The sequence below is a fragment of the Dendrobates tinctorius genome, unplaced genomic scaffold (genome assembly GCF_039654945.1).
Source record: "Dendrobates tinctorius isolate UK_male_01 unplaced genomic scaffold, ASM3965494v1 ptg000192l, whole genome shotgun sequence".
NCBI lineage: Eukaryota > Metazoa > Chordata > Amphibia > Anura > Dendrobatidae > Dendrobates > Dendrobates tinctorius.
In genome coordinates this window covers 3610953-3635518 of record NW_027361859.1, presented here as the reverse complement: position 1 = coordinate 3635518, position 24566 = coordinate 3610953, and the positions used below count along the sequence as shown (strand labels likewise).

General features: G+C 48.8%; 1 protein-coding gene across 1 annotated transcript in view; it reads right to left on the bottom strand.

The window, feature by feature from the left end:
• LOC141055944 (uncharacterized) overlaps positions 1–24566 on the bottom strand; it is a 183907-nt gene that overhangs the window by 126869 nt on the left and 32472 nt on the right. The window contains 2 exon segments of the mRNA XM_073552642.1: positions 9438–9541; positions 9543–10950. Coding sequence (XP_073408743.1) covers positions 9438–9541; positions 9543–10950 — 1512 coding nt within the window.

The following is a 24566-nucleotide window of genomic DNA, read 5'->3' as shown; positions in this document are numbered from 1 at the left end:
TAGAACAGCTAACTCAGCATTTGTGCAAGGAGGATCAGGAGGAGCATTGCCAGAGCCCTGCAAAATGACCTCCAGCAGGCCACAAATGTGCATGCGTCTACACAAACGGTTAGAAACTGACTCCATGAGGATGGTCTGAGGGCCCGACGTTCACAGATGGGGGTTGTGCTCACAGCCCAACACCGCACAGGACGCTTGGCATTTGCCACAGAACACCAGGATTGGCAAATTCACCACTGCTGCCCTGTGCTCTTCACAGATGAAAGCAGGTTCACACTGAGCACATGTGACAGACGTGACAGAGTCTGGAGATGCCGTGGAGAGTGATCTGCTGCCTGCAACATCCTTCAGCCTGACTAGTTTGGCAGTGGGTCAGTAATGGTGTGGGGTGGCATTTCATTGGAGGGCTGCACAGCCCTCCATGTGCTCACCAGAGGTAGCCTGACTGCCATTAGGTATCGAGATGAGATCCTCAGACCCCTTGTGAGACCATATGCTGGTGCGGTTGGCCCTGGGTTCCTCCTAATGCAGGACAATGCCAGACCTCATGTGGCTGGAGTGTGTCAGCAGTTCCTGCAAGATGAAGGCATTGAAGCTATGGACTGGCCCACCCGTTCCCCAGACCTGTATCCAATTGAACACATCTGGGACATCATGTCTCGCTACATCCACCAACAACACGTTGCACCACACTGTCCAGGAGTTAGCAGATGCTTTAGTCCTGGTCTGGGAGGAGATCCCTCATGACAACATCTGCCGACTCATCAGGAGCATGCCCAGGTGTCGTAGGGAGGTCAAACAGGCACGTGGAGGCCACACACACTACTGAGCATCATTTCCTTGTCTTGAGGCATTTCCATTGAAGTTGGATCAGCCTGTAATTTGATTTTCCTCTTTGATTTTGAGTATCCTTCCAAATCCAGACCTCCATGGGATATTAATTTTGATTTACATTGATCATTTTTATGTTTTCTTGTTCTCAACGCATGCCACTATGTAATGAATAAAGATTTGCAGCTGCGATATTTCATTCAGTAATATCTACGATGTGGTATCTTAGTGTTCCCTTAATTTTTTTGAGCAGTGTATATAAAACGAAATTCTGTTATGTTTTTATGCACAACCAAATGACTGGACAAATCTGCACCAAATCAGGCATGTTGGTAAATCAGATACTTAGAAAAATTTGGTATAAATTTCAACTCTAGGACCTACTGTTGTCAAGGTTCTCACAAAAAAGGAACACAAAAGTAAATATAAATTTATGGTCAAATACTTTGACCAATCTGGCCCAAATTTGCTGCACTGGTAAATCAGACTGTTTGGAAGGTTTTAGATCGGGTTTCAAGCTCTCTAGGACCTTCCATTCTTGACATATTTGCAAAAATATGAACTGCAAAAGTAAATCTTCATGTTTCTTCAGGACACTACTACAGAGTCGTAAAATTTCTGTGCATAACTTAGATATGTTGGCTTCATATCAGCAGCAACCTTGGTTTTAACTACACACACACACAAACAACAAATAACTATAGTGGAGCTTTCACCAGTTTGAGGATATTAAACTGGCCACATCATGGTTTACTGGCTGCAGCGCTGAGTAAAACATTGTTATTATTAAATTTCTCATCTCTGTTGCAGAGATATTAGCTTGTACATTTTAGTTAATGCCGTATTTTTCGGATTATAAGACGCTCTGGATTATAAGATGAACCTCAAATTTTGGGGAGTAAAAAAGGAAAAAAATTTTTTTTTAATAAAATGGTGGTGCTTCTTATAATCCATGCATCTTATTGCTTACCGGGGGGGTGGTTGCTGCAGTGAAGCGGGGTCCTAGAGACGCTGCTGGAGGAGGCAGGAGTGGAGTGATACTGCAGGCCGCAGGCTGGGATGGGGTGTTCCGATGTGTGGCACGCCGCTGCGGGTTACTGATGCTGCACTGTGGGTGTCTCACGTGTTGCGGATGCCCAGAGGTGCTGCTGCGGGTGTCCGGGTGCTGCCCATTGCGGGTGTCTCTGGTGCTGCCAACATTTTGTGAAAGGCCAGAGCCCCGGCAGTTCCATGGTTTCCTCCTGTGTGGTGGACTCTGGGAAAATGGCCGCCGGGGGGTGGCGCGTGCGCAGATGGAGATCTCAGCACCAAGATCTCGAGAGATGAGATTTCAGCGCAGACCCCCTGGCAGCACCAAACACAAGCGCAGCGGGCAGCACCGCCGGACACCCCCGCAGCGCCGGACACCCCCGTAGCACCACCGGGCACCCACAGCACCGGAGGAAAACCCCTCATCCCAGCCTGCGGCCTGCAGCAACGGTACCGGTAAGGTATATACGCATTATAAGACGCATCCCCATTTTCTCCCCAAATTTTGGGGGGGAAAAGTGCGTCTTATAATCCGAAAAATACGGTAATTTGGTATAGTTTAAGTGGGGGTTACCTGATATTGGTCTATGGGGGAACATACTTCTTCCACTTCATGAGATTGACCAGTCATAATCAGGCAGCAACACATTGTCTTCCTTTTCTAACTGATCTCTGCTGCTAATGATGGGTTAATAATGATAAGTAGCTCTTTAGTATTTCTACATAGTAACAGCAGAAATAATTGAGCAGTGGAGGACACATTCTTTTCTCCTTCGCATGAAGTTGCCTACTCAGAATTGTCAACCATATTCAAGGGACGAAGTACAAGCCCCCAGAGATATCACCGGTAACACAGTTGAACTATAACATAAATAATACCCTAAACTTTACAAGCCAATATCTATACAGTGAAGAAACAAAAAAAATAAAACTAAGTTTTACTCAGCTCTGCAATCACTATTCCATGATGTGGTCAGATGACATGCTCAAACTGGTGACATTTTCTCTTAAAGGGTTCGTTCACACAAGCGTATAACACAGTTGAGTGTTATCTGATGTTTTATAAGATACCACATGGACCAAGGTTATACTATAGGGCAAAACAGAACTGCCTTTTTTTCTCATGCTCATTTGCACCACAAGAACCCATTCAAGTCTATGAGAGCGTGTAAAACATCGGACTGCACTCGAACAGAGCTTGAGCAGAGTATCATTTACATCATCGATCCGATTCTCTCGAAAGAGAATCATCGCTTGTGTGACTCCGGCCAAAGCCTTATAAATCCAAGCAAAGCTGGGTAATTATATTAGTTCCCTATAGAAGGATCATTTAAAAAAAATCAAAAAGTATTTAACAAACCTGAAATACATAATGTAATTATTCCTTTAATATTTCTATACAAACTGCATACCAGCTGTCCCTCCACTATACAGGTTCTAAGGCAATATAAATACAAACAGATGGAAGTTAGTATTTTAGGGCAGATGTGTATTAACCTTTGGTTACAAGTTGTAAAGGGGTGGTTCGACGCCTCTCTTTTCCATGTGATCTGGTATCACCTGTGGGTAGATGCTGTTGAACTTGATTAGGACAGTAAAAGAGGGGACCAACCAGTCCCCACTTGGTCTTATCTGATTTATAAGACACCATAATCATTAGATGTGACATTTTTGTCGTCTGACGTTTGCCTTAGCAACTGCCCCGATCATGAATACCACAGAAGTGCTGGTTAACCCCTTTAAGATGCAGTTATAGTGTTCAAATGACGGTAAAGTATCCTGTATACATGGGGAAATATTTAGGATTGTTATATCCATTTTACTTGCTGATGTTTATTGGTCATTGCATACAGTACATTTCCTAATCATCATTTAGTGATCTAAATTGCTTTCCCTTTTAGACTTGTAGTTTGACTTTTACTGTAACTTTACTTATTCATTAATAAAATCATTTTATAAAATAAGAAATGGCTACTGTCCTGTGCAATGTCTCTGATGTTTAACAACAGTCGTAGTTACTCACCGGTTAACGGTGTTTTTCGGAGTCCATGACAGCACCACCTAAGAGAGGGGATCCGCCCTTCAGGAACAGGAAATCCTACAGATACATAAGGGCGGCACCTCTCCCACGCATCAGTTGGTTTACAGAGCACAAGAGGACCACCAAGGTTAATAGCATAATTTAAGTACAATACTTTTACACGACTACTAATTACCCGTGTACATAAGAGGAAGAAGTGCACACCCAAATTAAACTAAACTAAAGGGAGAGAATATACGGGTACTGTCATGGACTCCGAAAAATACAGTTAACCGGTGAGTAACTATGACTTTATTCGGTCGTCCATGACAGCACCACCTGAGAGAATTAGAGAGAGTAATAATTACTTTAGGGAGGGACTACAGCCTGCAGAACCCTGACACCAAAGGAGAGGTCTGAGGAAGCACCCAGGTCTAGTCTATAATGGTTATAAAAGGTGCTCGGAGAGGACCAGGTAGCTGCCTTACATATTTGGTCGATCGAGACCTCCGATCTCTCTGCCCACGAGGCTGCCATGGCCCTGGTGGAATGCGCCCTCAGCTTGCCAGGAGCCGGTTTGCCCTTTGAGGTGTATGCTAATGAAATGGCCTCCCTAATCCATCTCGCTAGCGAGCTTTTTGAAGCCCTAAGGCCCTTTCTAGTGCCCTGATAGGAGATAAACAAGGCATTATCTTTTTTCCAGGGGTCGGTAACTGCCAGGTACTCTAGGAGACATCTCCTAACGTCTAGAGTGTGTAGTTTTCTTTCCTTATCGTTCGTGGGATTAGGGAGGAAGGATGGAAGGACTATCTCCTGCGTTCTATGGAAACTGGAGGCTACTTTAGGCAGGTATGCTGGATCGGGTGTAAGAATTACCCTGTTGCCCCTGAATTGTATGTAAGGAGGAAGTCTAGACAACGCCTGGATATCACTCTACGGGCTGATGTCAACGCTACTAGACAAGCCACTTTAAGAGACAGGTTTTTTGTGGAAGCTGATGAGATAGGCTCAAACGGGGTCTCTGTCATGGCCGTGAGGACTAGGTTTAGATCCCATGGCATAAATTTATTTCTCACTACTGGTCTGGACCTGCCTGTTGCCTTAATAAACCTATTGATCCAATAGTTATTGGCGATGTTGCAGTTAAAAAGCGCCTCTAAAGAAAGCAGATACCTGTACTTTAAGGGTGCTGGTGGAGAGTCCCATGTCCAGGCCTCTTTGTAAGAACTCTAGGATCTGTGCTATGGGAGTGGACTGCCCAGCTACTACCCCTGAACCCTGAAGGAATCTTTTCCAGATCCTAATGTAAATTTTGGTTGTAATAGGTTTTCTGCTTTTGAGCAGGGTGTTAATTAGGGCTGGGGAGAACCCTTTCTCCTTTAGTAGTGCCCGTTCAAAATCCACGCCGTCAGATGTAGGCCAGCTACCTGAGGATGGTAAACTGGGCCCTGGGATAGGAGGTCTGGGATGTTTGGTAGGACCCAAGGGTCGGACACCGACATGGTCCTGAGGCATGAGAACCATGCCCTCCTGGGCCAAAACAGGGCGATCACTATAATCCTCGCCTTGTCCTTCCTGACTTTCCTCACCACCAGAGGTAGTAGAGACAGGGGAGGGAAGGCGTATGCTAGCCCGAAGTCCCATCTGATCAGAAGAGCGTCTACCGCCAGAGGGCTCTCCCTGGGATTCAGAGAGCAGAACTGAGGCACCTTCCTGTTCTCTCTGGTGACGAAGAGGTCCACTTCTGGCTGCCCCCATTTTTGTACGATCAGGTCGAAGATGGACGTTTTTAAGGACCATTCCCCTTGCTTTAGAAGGTTGCGGCTTAGGAAGTCTGCTGTGGTGTTTTCCTTTCCTTTTATGTGCAGAGCTGTTAGAGATAGGAGATGTTGTTCTGCCCATTGGAACAGCCGCTCTGCTACCTCCATCAGGGGCCTGGAACGAGTCCCACCTTGGTGGTTGATGTAAGCCACGGTGACCTGATTGTTGGAGAATATTCGATCATGGTTACCCTGTAGATACACAAGAAGGTTTTTAACTGCCTGCTCTACGGCTGTTAGCTCTTTCAGGTTGGAGGACATTTCCAACTGATGGTATTCCCATAGGTCCTGGATCAAGACCTCCCCCATGTGGGCCCCCCAACCCGTAGGGCTTGCGTCTGTGGTGACTACTCGGGTTACGTTACATTCCCAGGGCACCCCTCTGGCTAGATTGTTTTCGTCTAGCCACCACTCAAGGGATTTCAAAGTATGTTGGGACAAAGTCAACTGGCCTTCTAGATAACCGCCCAGGATTTTTTGATGGCGCAAAACCTCGCCCTGTAGCGCCCTTGTATGGAACTGGGCCCACCGGACCGCAGGGATGCAGGACGAGAGAGAACCCAGGAGGGACATTGCCTTCCTAAGAGACATGGTAGGGCTATTGGAGGCGTTCAGGACCTGCTGATGTAGGCGAACTAATTTTTCGGGTGGAAGACGACACTCCTGATTCTGCGAATCTAGGATTAGGCCCAAGAACTGCTGAACTTTCATGGGCTGTAGACAGGACTTCTTAATGTTTAGTAGCCACCCTAACCGTTCCAGAGCTGATTCTGCTTTTTGCAACTGATCCAGACAATGTTCTGCTGTTCTGCCTACAATAAGGAAGTCATCCAGGTAGGGGATTACTAGGATGTCTGCCTCCCGTAGATGGGCCATAACTTCCGCTATAACTTTAGTGAACACCCAGGGGGCGACTGTTATACCAAAGGGAAGGGCGACATATTGAAAATGCTGTAACGACCCCTCTAAATGAACCGCCACGCTAAGGAAATGCTGATGAGACGCATGGATGGGTAATAGGCGTCTTTTAAATCCAACACCACCATAAAGCAGTTTTCAAACAGTAACTTTATTGTGGAATTGATTGTTTCCATTTTGAATGGCCGAATGATCAGGTATCTGTTGAGTGCCTTCAGGTTGATTATGGTCCTGTAGGAATTATCTGGTTTACGGACCAAAAACAGGGGGGAGTAGAAACCTTCGCCTCCTCTGGTACCTTTATCAGTACTCTTATGGCATAGGTCATGAATTTCGGTCTCTACGGAAGCCTGTTCCGCAAGGGAAGACCTGAGCGGGTTGACCTTAAAATTGTTCCGGGGGGGCACAGGCAAATTTTAGCCTTAAGCCTGAGGCTACCAGCCCCAGGATCCAGCACTGTTTGAGATCCGTGACCAGGCTTGGTAGAAGGCCAATAGTCTACCTCCCACCGGGGCCGCTAGTCATTGGGGAGGTTTCTTGGTGTCACGGGATGCTTCCTGGCGTCCCCCTCCAAACATAAACCCGGTACCTTTCTACTTTTTATCTTCCCATCTGCCCCGGTCTCTGGATGATCTCCTACGAAAAAATCTCTTCCTAGTAAAGGGACGTCTATAGGAACGGGTGGGCAGGGAAGGGAATTTCTTTTTATTGTCTCCATCTTTCTCCAGGAGTTCATCTAGGACTGGTCCAAATAGATATTCCCCCTCACACGGGTTGGAGCAAAGTCGGGATCTGGCCTGTATATCCCCCAGGCCAGCATTTCAGCCATACAGCCCGTCAGGCTGCATTTGATAGCCCTGCGGCTTTAGCCGCCATTCTTGCGGAATCTGCCGAAGCGTCGGCTAAAAAGGCTGCCGCATTCTGGATGGTAGGTAGGGTCTTCAAGATAGATTCCCTCGAGGCTCTGTCCTCTAACTGTGATTCCAGCTGGTCCAGCCAGACCATCATAGATCTGGCTGTGCAGGTAGCTGCTACTGCCGATCTCAGGGCGCCAGCTGACATTTCCCATGTCCCTTTCAGGTAGGAGTCTGCCTTTTTATCTAGTGGATCTTTTAAAGAAACCATGACGTCAAATGGGATAGCGTATTTCATGGACGCTTTAGCTACTGCTGCGTCCAATTTCGGGGCTTTGTCCCATTTGTTCACCACGGGGTCCTCAAAGGGATAACGCCGCTTGAAATCTGGTGGTAGGGAGCCTTTCCTTTCTGGTTTCTTCCTTTCCCTATTGATCAGATTTTGGACCTTGTCGTTTAAAGGAAACGACTTACGTTTCCTGGTGTCTAAACCACCGAACATTAGGTCCTGCACTGACCGTTCTGGTTTTGTGTCTGTTACCCCCATGGTAGCCCTAACTGCCTTGACTACTTTGTCCACTTGTTCTAGGCCCAGGCATAAACGATTGGCGTCTTCCTCTGACGAGGACACAGACGAGGTGGAGGGCTCTGAGGAGTCTTCATTTCCTCTAGGGTCAGCTGAAGAGCCCGACCCTGAGAAACTTGCTCTCTTTCTTTTCCTAGACGACTCCCCCTGGGATACGGACTTTAGGGCTTAAACTTCCGTCCTGATAATTTCCCTTAGACTTGTAGCGAAGTCAGGGGTTTCTTCCGCCACCTACAGGAGGGGGGACAGGGTAAGGAAGCATGTATGGTAATTTAGGGTCTACTCCCTCTTTTTTTTTTACCGTCTGCCGTATACATGACCGGCATAGTTTTTTAGGGTAGGCGTCCGGCAAGGGGCATTTGCAAAGGGTGCACTCCCTGTTTTTTGCTTTGTCAGCACACTTCTTCCCCTATAGGAGGAAAACATAAAGGGGAACACAGCATCAGGGCACATTCATGAAAATCTCTTACCCTGAGCAGAAGGCGTAGGTACCGGATCACGGGGGGGTGGCGAGCTGGATTCTTCGGCCTGGAGGAACTTCTATGGCCGGATTGTCCAGTTCGTTTTTTCTTTTGCTGGGAGCTGGCTTGGGACCTCTCTGAGGTACGCTCCTGCTCTCGGTCCAGCTGGGTCACAGGAACTTCTGGCTCGTCCATTTCTGCACCTGAGCTAAAGCCGCTCTGCAGCGTTTCTGTGCCCTTTTTATCTTCCCCCCGTCAATCCGGGTTCCCCCCGACGTCCCGGGACACTCCTCCCTGCGCATCACTCCCCCGCGCCGCTGCGCCCGGCAACGCACAGGGGAAAAAAGCCTGCCGGCATCCGACTACCGGCCCCGCCCCCGCGTGACTTCATGTCCACGGGGGCGCGCAGGCCGCCAGCGCCATGGCGGCGCCCGACCCCGCACAGCGCTCCCTGCACGCCACCGAGGCACAGCCGCCAGCCCCTGACCGCGACCCGGACTGAAGAGAGGACGCACCAGGAGGACCGGGGACCGGGATCTGGGGGGGCCATACTCACCTGCCAGCGCCGGCCCTGGAGACGGGCATCCGCCGGACCCCGCTCCCACCTGCTCCGCACACTGTCGTGGAGCCCTGCCCGGGCCCACCGTGGCACTTCCAGGGGACCCCGCACTGCCCGAGGTAGGAGACCCCCCCGCTACCTGAGTCGGACAGCCGGCCTGGGAATTCCTCCATGATGGTACGATCTGTAGGGAATCTTGTCCTCCAGGAACAGGAAACCAACTGATGCGTGGGAGAGGTGCCGCCCTTATGTATCTGTAGGATTTCCTGTTCCTGAAGGGCAGATCCCCTTTTCTCAGGTGGTGCTGTCATGGACGACCGAATAAATATAATTTCTTTGTTAAACATTTTCCTATTCTCAGTGTGAAAATGGCTTCTCCTCTGTGTGTATTTTTTGATTAACAACAAGAGTTGATTCACAGGAAAAACAATTCTCACTTTCTGGACATGAAAATTAATTATACTGTGTGAATTCTCAGATGTACAGCAAGATTTGATTTCTTGGTAAAACCTTTCCCACATTCGGAACATGAAAATGGCTTGTCTCCTGTGTGAATTCTCTGATGTAAAGTAAGATTTGTTTTACTGACAAAATGTTTCCCACATTCGGAACATGAAAATGGCTTCTCACCTGTGTGAGTTCTTTTATGTCTAATAAGATCTCCTTTGAAAGTAAAACATTTCCCGCATTCTTTACATGAAAATGGCTTCTCCCCTGTGTGAATTCTGTGATGTGCAGAAAAATTTGTTTTTTTGTTAAAACATTTCCCACATTCTGAACAAGAAAACTGCTTCTCACCTGTGTGAATTTTCTTATGGGCAACAAGATTTGTTTTGTAGGTAAAATATTTCCCACATTCTGCACATGAAAATGGCTTTTCCCCTGTGTGAGTGCTTTTATGTTTAACAAGATCTCGTTTGTAAGTAAAGCAATTTCCACATTCGTAACATGAAAATGGCTTCTCCCCTGTGTGACATCTCTGATGTACATTAAGATTTCCTTTGTTGGTAAAACATTTCCCACATTCTGAACATGAAAATGGCTTCTCCCCGGTGTGAGTGCTTTCATGTTTGACAAGATCTCCTTTGCAAGTAAAACATTTCAAACATTCTTGACATGAAAATGGCTTCTCCCTTGTGTGAACTCTCTGATGGACAGCAAGGTATGATTTCTTGATAAAATATTTCCCACATTTTGAACAAGAAAATTGCTTCTCCCCTGTGTGAATTTTCTTATGTGAAATAAGATTTGTTTTGTAGGTAAAATATTTCCCACATTCTGCACATGAAAATGGCTTTTCCCCTGTGTGAGTACTTTTATGTTTAATGAGATCTCGTTTGTAAGTAAAACAATTTCCACATTCACAACATGAAAATGGCTTCTCCCCTGTGTGACATCTCTGATGTACATTAAGATTTCCTTTGTTGGTAAAACACTTCCCACATTCTGAACATAAAAATGGCTTCTCACCGGTGTGACTGTTTTTATGTGTAACGAGATGTCCTTTGCATGTAAAACATTTCCCACATTCTTGACATGAAAATGGCTTCTCCCTTGTGTGAACTCTCTGATGTACAGTAAGATTTGTTTTCTTGGTAAAACATTTCCCACATTCTGAACATGAAAATGGCTTCTCCCCTTTATGAGCTTTTTGATGTTCAGAATCCCTTTTGTTATTGTAATTTTCCTTAACAGTCTGTAATGACCCAGAAGATGTAACCTGTTGATTAGGAATAGATGATAGATTTTTGCTGTGAAGTGCTGGCGATATATCTGGAATAAAGTCACACTCTTCATATATATATGGTATGATACCATAATCAGCTGCTTCAAAATCAGTATATGTCAAATATCCCTCTGACGCACAGTCATCTGCAAAAAAAAAACAACAAATTTTTCTTATACATGCTGCCTTTAGAAACAAATTGGATTTAAATTCAATTACTAGCCGATGAAGACAGAGGAACAAACTGTAGACTTCAATGCAAGGACTAGTAGATTATGATATTAAGCCAAAAAGTTGTACAATTTTTAACTTCTCTTCTAATGCTAGCTTTTTTCTTTTGTAGCTTTATGTTTCACTGTGCTGGTCGCCAAATTTTTGTAATGAAATCTTCAGTAGAGAATCATAAAGAGGCCTGTCAGAAAATATGACATAATTTCTTAGTGTTCTAGTCACGCATACAGAGCTCTGCTACATCTCCTTGGTTTTGTGAATGACATGCCTTAGCAATGATCCACCTTGCAGCTTCCCCCTCCTTCACAAGCTGCAGCCCCCCTCCCTCTCCCCTGCATACAGCTGTGTAACTTGAGACCCTCGTGTTCCACAGAGCAGGTTGAGAAAAACTAGTTGAAAGCAGTTCTTGAAGCACATGGCTCTTTGTCTAGTACAGTGTTCATTTAAAGATCAAAAATAATAGCACTGATTACTGATAGAGGCGGGAAAAATGCATTTTTAGCATCTGCATGAGAGCGACCCACTGGTGAGTTGCGAAACTTCGGCGACCAGCAGGAGCCGAGAAATGGATTTCGACCCAACTGAGCCAGCCAGCCACGGCATGTTTAGTGTTAAATGGAAGGAAAACTCGAAGGAAAACCTATGATACCCCTGTCGTCTCTGTCTGAGGTTCTCACCCAGAGATATGGCACTCATAAGCTTTGTAGTAACTTTCAAAAGGGGAGTGCATGCCATAGCTACGCCCACCCATTGATGTCACCCAACCCAGAGTATAAGGCTATGAAGCCCAATTAGGTGTCATTTGCCTGGGGTGCAAGCTAGGAGACAGATGTGCCAATGAACCATTGTCCCTAGGGGAAGGCACCCATCCCCCACCTCCACATGGTGTGCCATTGACTGATAACTGTAATTCATACCTTAATCCACTTTTACTTTATAATTGTTGTATATACTGTGTCTGTCTGTCTTTGTAACATCTTTTGTAAAAACTGCCTATTCTTTTTGGAGTAAAACCTATAATATTTACTAGTTCTGTTTTCCTTGCTCTATAAGCTTTCTTGCCACGTACTCCATGCAAAATTCACGCTACCTAGGGGGTTGGCTCCTGACTCGAGATTCATATAAGAACTAGGAGCTGGTGGCAGCGAGTGTTCTGGGGATTTGGGGAGACTCTGGCAGTGACGGACGGAGGTTTCTATGGGTATTTCCTGCCTGAGACTGGGAATATTTAGGCTAAGTGCACACGTAGCAGAAAATTTCTGCTCAAAAACCTGACTCCCTTCCCAGAAACAGCGCCTTTTTTGTCTTTGCGTTTTCCGCGCGTTTTCGTCGCGGTTTTGATGCTTTTTTTCCTGCGCGTTTTCAAAACGCATTGAACTAGCCAGAAACGCAGAAAAAGCCGCGAAATTAATGAGCATGCTGCGTTTTTTACCGCGATGCGTTTTTTCGCGGTAAAAAAAACCATCAATATGCACAAAAAGTGCAAAATGCATAGAAATTAATGGGAAGCTTATTTTTAGCGGTTTTATTGGCAAAACTTGTTCCAGGTGTAGTTCCCTGATTGACCTGAGGGTAAGGGGGGGCACCAGAGAGCTACAAGTTCCAAACCGGAACTGGAAGGTGGGATATAATAAATCCCTGACGAACTGGGGGCAACCAAACGCCCCCGGCTCATGGCATATTTGTAAGTCAGTGCTATTAAGAGGTGTCTGTTTCATACACTCCCTGACATCTACATCAACTATAGCACAGAAGGCAAAGTGAAGGAGCAAGATCGTCATGTACATAGAAGCCAGAACTTTGGAGCAGGCGTAAGGTTGTAGTAGTATGTGCATTTTTGAATGCATTTTCAATAGCAAAAATTAAGCAAAATTAATTAAAAATTTAAAGGAGAACAAGTAAAACATTGGCTTTTAAGTCATATGGGAGCTCTGGGACACCTGAAAATGAATTTGAAGCAATGTCATCATTCTATTATGACAGCCAACATCTGGTCTTTTGGGATACATGGGTATTACTTACCTGGTAATGTGTTTTTTTCATAACCCATGACGACGGCACCACGAGAGAGGGAATCCGCCCTTCAAGGACAGGAAAGCTTCAAGATAAAAAGGGCGGCTCCTCTCTCCGCATCAGTTGTTTTCGAGAGCATGAGAGTAACTCCGCCGATTAGTGTACACTCAAATAACTTATCTAACAGAATATCCAAATTCTTACTATCCACGCCCAGAGGAGTGTCTAATGACTAAGATTCACCAAACACACAAGAGTGATAAAGTAGGGAGGGAATTTAAGGGTGCTGTCATGGGCTACGAAAAAAACACCTTACCAGGTAAGTAATACCCGTTTTTTCAGTCACCCATGACGGCACCATTAGAGAATTACAGACTTGTAGTTACTTATGGAGGGATCGCAGCTTGTAGCACCCTTCTCCTGAATGTGAGGTCAGAGGAAGCAGACAGATCTAACCTATAGAGTCTGAAGAAAGTAGAAGGAGAGGACCAAGTGGCCGCCTTACAAATTTGGTTGATGGAAGCATCTGCTCTCTCCGCCCAAGATGTCACCATGGCTCTCATGGAATGGACCTTCAGACCGTCAGGAATAGCCTTGCCTGCACTGACATAAGCTATCTTAATGGCCTATCTCTCCCATCTAGCTATAGTCTGTTTGGACACCCTAAGGCCCTTCCTCGACCCCTGAAGAGACAAACAGGGCTCTTTGCTTCCTTCAGGGCTCCGTTACCTCTAAGTAGCGTAAGATACATCGCCTAACATCCAGGCAATGAAGCCTCTCTTCCTTCTGGTTACTCTGGTTAGGACAGAAAGATGGTAGGGTTATTTTCTGAGCCCTATGGAACCTTGATATCACTTTGGGGAGGTAGGCTGGATCCAGCCTCAACACTATTCTATCGTCCATGACCTAAGTACAGGGAGGGTCTGCTGATAAGGCTTGCAAGTCCCCTACCTTATGGGCTGAAGTGAGTGCTACTAATAAGTGTCATGGTCCAGTCCGGAGTTTATCTTCTGCTGTCTTCACTCCGGACTGGTCATGCGGGGGTTAATCTCTTCAGCCTCGTTCTGGAGCTAGCTGGGCTATTTCAATCCCTCACAGCCTGCTGACCAGTGTTAGTGATAGCTCAAGCTTGCAGTTTAGAGCCACTGACCCTTGTACCCTGGTGATCCTCCTGCCTTTGACTGATATTCACGTGTATGACCCGGACTGATTTCTGACCCCGTCTCTTGGTATTCGTCTCTGCTGTTACGTTCCCTCTCTGGCATCTGACTCCCTGGCTTGTACGTATTTCGTCTCACGTTTTGGACCCCGTGCTCATGTGGTGGAGGTTTCACTACATTATCACTAACCTCACATTTAAATGGGATTTTGCATTTTTTCTTTGGCCATGGATCTGCTGCATAACTTGGCAGATCAAGTGTCCAGTTTGACGCAGATGGCGCAGGACTTTTCTGTGAATCATCAGTCCCTTGTCATGTCTCAGACCCACTTACAGAAAGAACTGACTGAGACTATTAAGACCATGCAGGGAAACACCTCTCATATTGTTTGTCCACCAGGTGACTCTGTAGATGTTATTTTGCACTCTCCTGAGCCCTCAGTTAAACTTCCTGACACATTTTCTGGCGAAAAAGATAAATTTCATATATTCAAGGAGAGTTGTAAATTATGGTTTTCTCTTAGACCCCGATCGTCTGGGGATGAGACTCAGCAGGTGGGGATTGTTATCTCCTTACTTAGGGAGGGTCCCCAATCCTGGGCTTTTTCGTTGGCCCCTACTGCCCCTGAACGGATGTCGGTAGATAGGTTCTTTGAGGCCCTAGGACTTATCTATGACGAACTGGACCGTGTTAGGGTGGCAGAGGACACTATTTTGGGTCTGGGGCAAGGGAAGCACTCAGCCGAATGGTACAGCTCCGAATTCTGTCGATGGTCCACTGAGGAGTCCTGGGACGACTCTGCACTGAGATGTCTGTTCAGGAAGGGATTGTCGGAATGCTTGAAGGACGCTCTGGCTCTCCATCCACCTCCCAGTTCATTGGAGGAGGCTATGAGTCAGGCTATCCGTATGGATCGGAGACTGCGGGAGAGAGGTGTTACTCAGCGAGGGTTTCCGTTTTTCCCTGCTAACCCTGATGTTTTGCTTCCATCTGAACCTATGGAGGTGGGAGCCACCAACCCCCAGGAGTAAGAGAGGAGACGGCGACGTGATGGAAAATTGTGTTTTTACTGCGGATATCCCGGACATTGGAAAAAAGACTGCCCCTCCTGTCCTCCGACTAACAAGCGGCTGAGTCTGGGTGATAACCGTGGAGGTCACCCAGACTCTCAGGTACCTTTTTCTTCCTTTTCAAGAGTACTGCTAAAGGTGGAACTTGGTGTTGAGAACGGCTTTTTCCATACTTCGGCTTTTGTAGACTGTGGGTCATCCCTGAACCTGATTGACTCTAAGCTGGTGGCTCGCTGTAGATTAGGGACAGTTAGGTTGGGGACTCCCTTAAAAATTGTGGCTATTGATTCTACACCTCTCACTAAGGATGGTCTCCATTTCAGTTCTAAAGAATTTACCCTCAGGGTAGGGGCCCTACACCAGGAGCGCATGTCATGCTTTGTTTTGGATAACCTCCCTGCTGGCCTGGTGTTAGGGTTTCCCTGGTTGCAACGGCATAACCCAGTTATTGACTGGGGGTCCCGGGATATTGTTAAATGGGGACCTGAGTGTTCTGAAAATTGTCTTGCTACTGTGTCTATGTCATCCGTCAACCTGGAGGGTATTCCGAAGTACCTAAAGGGTTTTAAGGATGTGTTCTCCGAAAAGGAGGCTGAGGTTCTACCACCACACCGCCCATTCGACTGTGCCGTGGATCTTGTTCCCGGTGCCAAATTGCCCAAAGCCCGGCTGTACAATCTCTCCGGCCCTGAGCGGGCTGCTATGAAGGAGTATATCTCTGAGAGCCTCCATAAAGGGCATATACGGCCATCTGTCTCTCCCGTGGCAGCGGGGTTCTTTTTTGTAAAAAAAGAAGGATGGTGGTTTACGCCCATGCCTCGATTTTCGAGAACTGAATAAAATAACCATAAGAAACGCTTACCCTCTCCCACTGATACCTGATTTGTACAATCAATTGTCGGGGGCCAGGTGGTTCTCTAAGTTGGACCTCAGGGGAGCATACAATCTCATCCGTATGCGGGAGGGGGATGAATGGAAAACTGCGTTTCTCACCTCTGAGGGTCTGTTTGAAAATTTGGTTATGCCCTTCGGTTTGACTACCGCACCAGCGGTATTCCAGAATTTCATTAACCATGTTTTTTCTGATTTTATTGGACGTTTTGTAGTTGTTTATCTTGACGATATACTTATATATTCTTCTGATAGACAAAGTCATATGGGTCATCTACATGTGGTTCTCCAGAGGCTCAGGGAGAACTCACTCTTTGCCAAACTGGAGAAGTGTTCATTTTTTACTCAAGAAGTGTCCTTTCTAGGGGTCATCCTGTCCGCTGAGGGGTTTCGTATGGACCCTAGGAAGGTACAGGCCATTGTGGATTGGGTGCAACCCAGAGATCTCAAGGGTCTTCAGCGATTTCTGGGTTTCGCCAATTATTACAGAAAATTCATCAAGGGGTTCTCTCAAGTGGTCAAACCCCTCACTGATCTCACCCAAAAGGGAGCGGATCTTAAAAACTGGTCAGCTCCAGCTGTGGCGGCGTTTTCTTTGTTAAAAGAACGTTTCATGACTGCTCCGGTACTGGTGCAACCTGACTTGTCTAAACCGTTCATCGTAGAAGTGGATGCCTCTGAGGTGGGAGTGGGGGCTGTGTTGTCCCAGGGGCCCACCACATTAACTAACTTAAGACCCTGTGCCATGGGTCTTATGATGTGGGTAACCGAGAGTTGTTGGCCATTAAATTGGCTTTTGAAGAATGGAGGCATTTTTTGGAGGGGGCTGTCCATCGTATCACTGTCATTACAGATCACAAGAATCTGTCTTACATCGAATCCGCCAAATGTCTGACTCCGAGACAGGAAAGGTGGTCACTTTTTTTTTTCCCCGATTTCAGTTTTCTATCACTTTCAGACCAGGTTCCAAGAATGTGAAGGCGGATGCCTTGTCTCGCAGCCTAGATCCGGTATCGCCTCCGGAGCCTCCTTCCTCCATTCTTCAGCGCGGGGTGGTGGTGGCTTTGGTGTCCCAGAAATTGGAGCAGGAGATTCGTGAGGCCCAATCCCTCACAGCCTGCTGACCAGTGTTAACGATAGCTCAAGCTTGCAGTTTAGAGCCGCTGACCCTTGTACGCTGGTGATCCTCCTGCCTTTGACTGATATTCACGTGTATGACCCGGTCTGATTTCTGACCCCGTCTCTTGGTATTCGTCTCTGCTGTTACGTTCCCTCTCTGGCATCTGACTCCCTGGCTTGTACCCCGACCACGTATTTCATCTCATGTTTTGGACCCCGTGCTCATGTTCTGGCTTTCTGACTCTCGGCTTTGGTATTTTGACTACGTGTATTGCTGCTCCTTCTGGTACGTCTGCTCCTGCTAGTTTCTGACTCGGTTCTTCTGACTATTCTCTCTCGTTACCTGTGGCACCTGTGCTGTTGCTCAGGGTTGCTGCTCTTAGGGTGTAACCTCTCTTCCCTCACCAGCTCCCCCTGGTGGAGGTTTCACTACAATAAGGCTGTCTTTAATGAAATTACTCTGTCTGAAACAGAGTGTAAAGAATCAAAGGGACTCTCTGCTAAGGCTGACAAGACCAGACTTAGATCTCAAGGAGGAGGTATAGGAGAAAGGACAGAGTTTGCTCTAATACAGGCTCTGATGAACCTGGCCACCCATCTATCATTTGCCTGGTCACAGTTGAATAAGGTAGCCAGAGTAGAGACTTGCACTTTAAGGGTGCTGACTGCCAATCCCAGCTCTAGCCCCTTCTGCAGAACTTCTAGTATAGCCACTACCGGGACCTCCCCCTCCCGTACTGGCCCATAGAAGGATAAAAATTTCTTCCAGACTCTCTCATAAATTCTTGTAGTTATCGGCTTTCTGCTACTAAGCAGTGTAGAAACGAACCCTGCCGAGAAACCTTTGCCCTCTAGAAGTGACCTTTCAAATTCCAGGCTGTTAAATGCAGCCCGGACATTTGAGGATGAAGGAAGGGTCCCTGAGTCAGAAGGTCTTGGTCCTCTGGGAGGACCCACAGATCCATCACAGACATTGTCCTTAGCCAGTAAAACCATGGTTGGGACAAAACGGGGCTATCAAAATCACTCTGGTTGTCTTCTCTGATCTTTCTCAAAACCGCCGGCATTAGGCATACTGGAAGGAAGGCATATAGAAGTCCTGGGGTCCACTCTATTCTAAAGGTGTCTACTGCGTGGGGATTGTCCGCTGGGCTTAAGGAACAAAATTTCCGGACTCTCCTGTTGTTCCTTGAAGCAAAAAGATCTATTGTGGGTTGACCCCACATGTCCACAATCTGACTGAATACTGATCTTTTCAGAGACCATTCTCCTTGTCTTAACGGATTGCGACTTAGGAAGTCCGCCTTCAGGTTGTCTAGTCCTCGGATATGCAGGGCCGATAATGAGAGAAAGTGATCTTCCGCCAGACTTAAGATCCTCTCTGTTATTCCCATTAGTGGTTGAGACCGAGTGCCTCCCTTGTGATTTATGTAGGCTACTGCTGCCTGATTGTCTGATAGGATTCTCACATGATGCTTTTGTAGCTTGGGTAGTAGCCTCTTCAGTGCCGTTTCGATAGCCAGAAGCTCCCATTCGTTCGATGATAGGGGGCCTCTTGGGACCATGGATTCTGGAGCCACAGGGTGTCTAGGTGGTCTTCCCACCCTCAGGGACTGGCATCCGTTGTGACTATTCTGGATGACCTGTATACCCAGGGAACCCCTCTTGGAGCCAATTCGATCTGTAGCCACCAATTGAGTGACTGAACTACTGTGTCTGGGAGGGTAAGCATTCCTATTAAGTGACCCTGTAGTACAAGATCGTTCTTTAATACACACCACTGCAGTTCCCTTGTGTGGAACTGAGCCCATTTCATTGCTGGTATGCAGGCGGTTAGAGACCCCAACAGTGACATCGCTTTCCTGAGTGTTACACCGCTCCGCCATACTTACCCGGCCTCCGCTCCCACGCCGCAGTCGCCCTCCGCTCCCACGCCGCAGCCTCTCTCCACCCGACGGCCGCGGCGGTCACCTGAGACAGGCCCGCGACCGATGCCTTCCCTGCATGCTATGCGCATGCGCCATAGGCCGCGCCTCCTTCCTGCTCCTTATGCTCCGGCTGTGCCCTGACCCGGAAGCACCTTTGGACCAATGGCTGACCAGACGGGGCCATATCAGGCCGCTTCCCCCTGAGGGAGACGCCTGATCGTTGTGTTTCCTGACACTCTGGCCTCGCTCCATCGTGCACACTCTGCTCCTGCAGTTCCTGTCTCGGCTGCTCCTCACAGCAGCTTCTCAGTCCTGCTACCCGTGTTCCTGGTTACCTACTCCAGTCCTGCCTTCAGTGTTCCTGTCGTCCTACTCCAGTCCTGCCTTGTGTTCCTGCCGTCCTACTCCAGTCCTGCCTTCAGTGTTCCTGCCGTCCTACTCCAGTCCTGCCTTGTGTTCCTGCCGTCCTACTCCAGTCCTGCCTTCAGTGTTCCTGCCGTCCTACTCCAGTCCTGTCTTCAGTGTTCCTGCCGTCCTACTCCAGTCCTGTCTTCAGTGCTCCTGCCGTCCTACTCCAGTCTCAGTCTTACTCCGGTCCATCCTGAGCCGCCCCTCTCGGTACCGGCTACCGTGGTACTCGAACCCCTGGGCCTGCTCCTAACGGTCCCTGTATAGGGGTCGGTTCCACCTGGCAGCTCGCCCGGGGTCCCTCGGTGCCACGGCCCAGAGGGTCCACTCTTGGAGCTCCCGCTCCTGACCACCCACGCTAACAGTACGATCAGGCCATGGACTCCGCCGGTACTACGGCTGCTACCCAGAAAGAGTTGCTATTCCTACGGGAGAATCAGGGGCGCATTATGTCAATCATGAAGTCGATGGACACCCGTTTGTCGGCCTTACAGGTGGCCGATCCTGGAAATGCCACTCAGCTGGCCAGTCTCCAACAGGAGCTGGGTCAGCAGCAAGATACTCAAACCCACATTTTGTCCTACATGGCCTCCTTTGATAGTCGCTTGTCGGCCCTCCAGGCTGCCGCTGCAGTGCCGACTCCTCCCCCTGCGTCTGCTGCTCCTCCGACGCCCCGCCTCGCCAAGCCGCCTCGTTTCACCGGGGATCCCAAGCTCTGTAGGGGGTTCTTAAATCAGTGTAGTCTCCACTTTGAATGGCTGCCGCAGCAATATCCCTCGGACCGGGCCAAAGTGGCCTTCATCATGTCCCATCTGGAGGGAGAGGCCCTTTCTTGGGTAAACCCGCTCTGGGAACGTGACGACCCGGTCGTTTCGAGTCTCTCGGTTTTCCTGGATACGTTTCGTAAGGTTTTCGATGAGCCGGGCCGGTTAGCCTCTCTCACTGAGTCACTCTTTAACTTACACCAGGGCTCTCTCACGGTCGGACAGTACGCTATTCGCTTTCGCACTATTTCCTCTGAGCTCGGCTGGAATAACGCAGCTTTGGTGGGGGCATTCTGGCGCGGTCTTTCTAGTAAAATAAAGGATGAACTCGCTGGTCGAGATACCCCGTCCACCTTAGAGGAACTTATCTCGCTGGCTACCCGCATTGACCTGCGCTTCCTGGAGCGCGCTCGGGAGTCAGTGAGAGACAGGCGCTCCTCCAGGTCAGTTTCTCCTTTCACTCAGTCGGCCAGCTCACGTTCAGTCGGATCTTCTTCCCTCTCTTCGGGTGAGCCCATGCAGATAGATCATCTCAGGTTGGCCGAGTTACGTCAGAGAGAGAGACGGGCACAAGGTCTGTGCCTCTATTGCGGTCATTCGTCACACTATATCCGCACCTGTCCTAAGAGACAGGGAAACGACTCCACCTAGGTCAGGTAAGAGAGGCCTTCCTAGGTGATGATGATGATTCCTCTCAACCCCTTACGATTTCTGTGCTTTTGGTTTCAGGAGGGAGGCGTGGTTCCGAGGTGGCCTACGTGGATTCGGGCTCAGCGGGTAACTTCATTCGGCCGGAAGAGGTAGACAAATACCAAATTCCTGTAGTCACTCTATCTAACCCAATTCAGATTGCCACCGTGGATGGCAAACCGCTACAGGTGACCGTCACCTTGGTCACTGAAGAGGTGGAATTGCAAATCGGAGCCTTACATCGAGAGAAGATAGCCTTTTACGTTTCACCTAAGCTCTCTCACGCCATTCTACTCGGTCTTCCATGGTTAAGGACTCATCAGCCTGTTCTCGACTGGTCTTCTGGGGAGATACTCCGCTGGGGGCACCCGTGCCAAGCTCGCTGTCTGACTCCTGTCCGCCTGGCGGCCGCTCCACGATCACCTCCAGACCTCCCGGGTCTTCCTCCAGCTTACAGCTCCTACGCCGATGTTTTTGATAAGAAGGAAGCGGAGGTCCTCCCTCCACACCGGCCGTTTGACTGCCCAATTGAACTTGTTTCTGGTTCAACCCCCCCAAGGGGCAGAATCTACCCTCTGTCTCCCGCGGAGACCACCGCCATGTCCGAGTACGTCCGAGAGAACCTCGCCAAAGGCTTTATACGGAAATCCTCTTCACCCGCGGGAGCCGGGTTCTTCTTCGTCAAAAAGAAGGACGGGACTCTACGGCCATGCATTGACTATAGGGGCTTGAATGAGATTACCATCAAGAACAGGTACCCTCTTCCACTCATTCCGGAACTGTTTGACCGTCTCAGAGGGGCTCGGGTCTTTACCAAGCTGGACCTCAGAGGAGCCTACAATCTGGTCCGTATCCGCGCAGGTGACGAGTGGAAGACCGCTTTCAACACTCGAGATGGCCATTACGAGTACCTGGTCATGCCCTTCGGTCTTTGCAATGCTCCTGCAGTCTTTCAAGAGTTCGTCAATGAGATCTTCCGGGATCTCTTGTACTCCTGTGTGGTCGTGTACTTAGACAACATCCTCTTCTTCTCGCCGGACCTCTCGTCCCACAGAAAGAGTGTCCGCCTGGTGCTTCAGCGTCTTCGGGAGAACCGTCTGTATGCAAAGATCGAGAAATGTCTCTTCGAACAGACCTCTCTGCCATTTCTGGGATACATTATCTCCGACGCTGGTCTAAGGATGGATCCCGAGAAGTTGTCTGCCATCCTCAAATGGCCTCGCCCCGTCGGATTAAAGGCGATACAACGATTCCTCGGGTTCGCCAACTATTACCGGCAATTTGTCTCCCACTTCTCCGCGATCACAAGACCCATTTCTGTGCTCACCCGTAAAGGGTCTACTTCCAAGGATTGGTCTCCTGAGGCAGAGGAGGCCTTTCTGTCCCTAAAACGGGCTTTCTCCACGGCTCCGGTCCTGCATCGCCCTGAGAGCGATCGACCTTTTATACTCGAGGTGGACGCTTCCTCGACTGGTGCCGGGGCGGTGCTGTCCCAGAGAACCGCCTCCGGTCGCCTGCACCCTTGTGGCTTCTTCTCGAAGGCCTTTTCTCCATCCGAGTGTAACTACTCGATCGGTGACCGGGAACTTTTGGCCATCAAGTTGGCCTTGGAGGAATGGCGCCACCTCCTGGAAGGAGCTGTCCATCCTTTTGTCATCTTCTCGGACCACAAGAATCTGGCCTATCTCCAGTCTGCCCAGAGACTAAACCCTCGCCAGGCCAGATGGTCTTTATTTTTTGCCCGATTTGATTTCGAGCTCCGATTCCGTCCCGGCAACAAGAATTCCAAAGCCGACGCCCTGTCCAGGGTCTTCCAACCACACGAATCCACGGAGGAACCGTCACATATCATTGATCCCACTAGGATCATCACCGTGGATCCAGTGAACTGGCTTACTCCTCCGCCTGGCAAGACGCTTGTGCCAGAGAATCTCAAGCAAAAGGTTCTTCTATGGGGGCACTCCTCCAAACTGGCCGGCCATGCCGGAACTAAGAAGACCCTTGACCTTATCAAACGTCACTACTGGTGGCCCTCACTTCGCCAAGATGTACTTGACTTTGTGGCTTCTTGTCCATCCTGTGGAAAGAACAAGGTGCCACGGAGATCTCCGTCTGGCTTGTTGCTTCCGTTGCCTGTCCCTACGGTTCCTTGGGAGAACATCGCCATGGATTTCATCACCGACCTACCCTGCTCTGCGGGCTGCTCAGTCATTCTGGTGGTGGTGGATCGTTTTTCCAAGATGGCTCACTTCATCCCTCTGCCCGGTCTTCCCTCAGCGCCAGAGCTGGCCGAGATCTTCATTCATCAAGTCTTCAGGCTTCATGGACTACCTCGACGCATTGTGTCTGACCGAGGGGTTCAGTTTACCTCCAAGTTCTGGCGTTCGCTTTGTAAGCTTATGAACGTTTCCCTCGACTTCTCCTCGGCCTACCATCCACAGTCCAACGGACAAGTAGAGCGTACCAACCAGACACTTACGGGATACTTACGCCACTTCTCTAACGCCCACCAGAACGATTGGGTCAACTTACTCCCCTGGGCAGAGTTCGCTTATAACAACCATGCTGGTGAGTCTTCGGCCAAGTCTCCGTTTTTCATTGTTTTTGGCAGACATCCTGGTGTCCCTCTTCCGATAACCCCTGCCTCTGAGGTACCCGCGGCCAATGCCTTGTCCTCGGAATTTTCTAAGATTTGGGCTGAGACCAACACATCACTCAAGAGATCCGCTGATCAGATGCAGAACTATGCAGACAAAAAGAGGTTGGATTCTCCTCCGTATCGTGTTGGCGACAAGGTCTGGCTCTCCTCCAAATTCGTCCGACTAAAACTGCCCTCCTACAAGTTGGGTCCACGCTACATCGGTCCATTTGAAATTCTGGGACGTATTAACGAAGTTGCCTACAAATTGAGGTTGCCTGCTTCGCTCCGGATCCCGAACACCTTTCACGTCTCTCTCCTGAAGCCTGTGGTGCTGAATCGTTTCCATTCCTCGCTTGATCTTGGTCCTCAGCCGGTGGGTGCCGACAACGTTTTTGAAGTGCAGGACATCCTCGCTGTGAAAAGGGTTAGAGGTAGGACTTTCTTTCTCGTTGATTGGAAGGGCTTTGGTCCTGAGGAGAGATCCTGGGAGCCTCGGGAGAATATTAATGCTCCCCGTATCCTCAAGAGGTTTCTTGTTTATCTCCGGGGGGGCGGCTTAGGGGAGGGGGTACTGTTACACCGCTCCGCCATACTTACCCGGCCTCCGCTCCCACGCCGCAGTCGCCCTCCGCTCCCACGCCGCAGCCTCTCTCCACCCGACGGCCGCGGCGGTCACCTGAGACAGGCCCGCGACCGATGCCTTCCCTGCATGCTATGCGCATGCGCCATAGGCCGCGGCCGCGCCTCCTTCCTGCTCCTTATGCTCCGGCTGTGCCCTGACCCGGAAGCACCTTTGGACCAATGGCTGACCAGACGGGGCCATATCAGGCCGCTTCCCCCTGAGGGA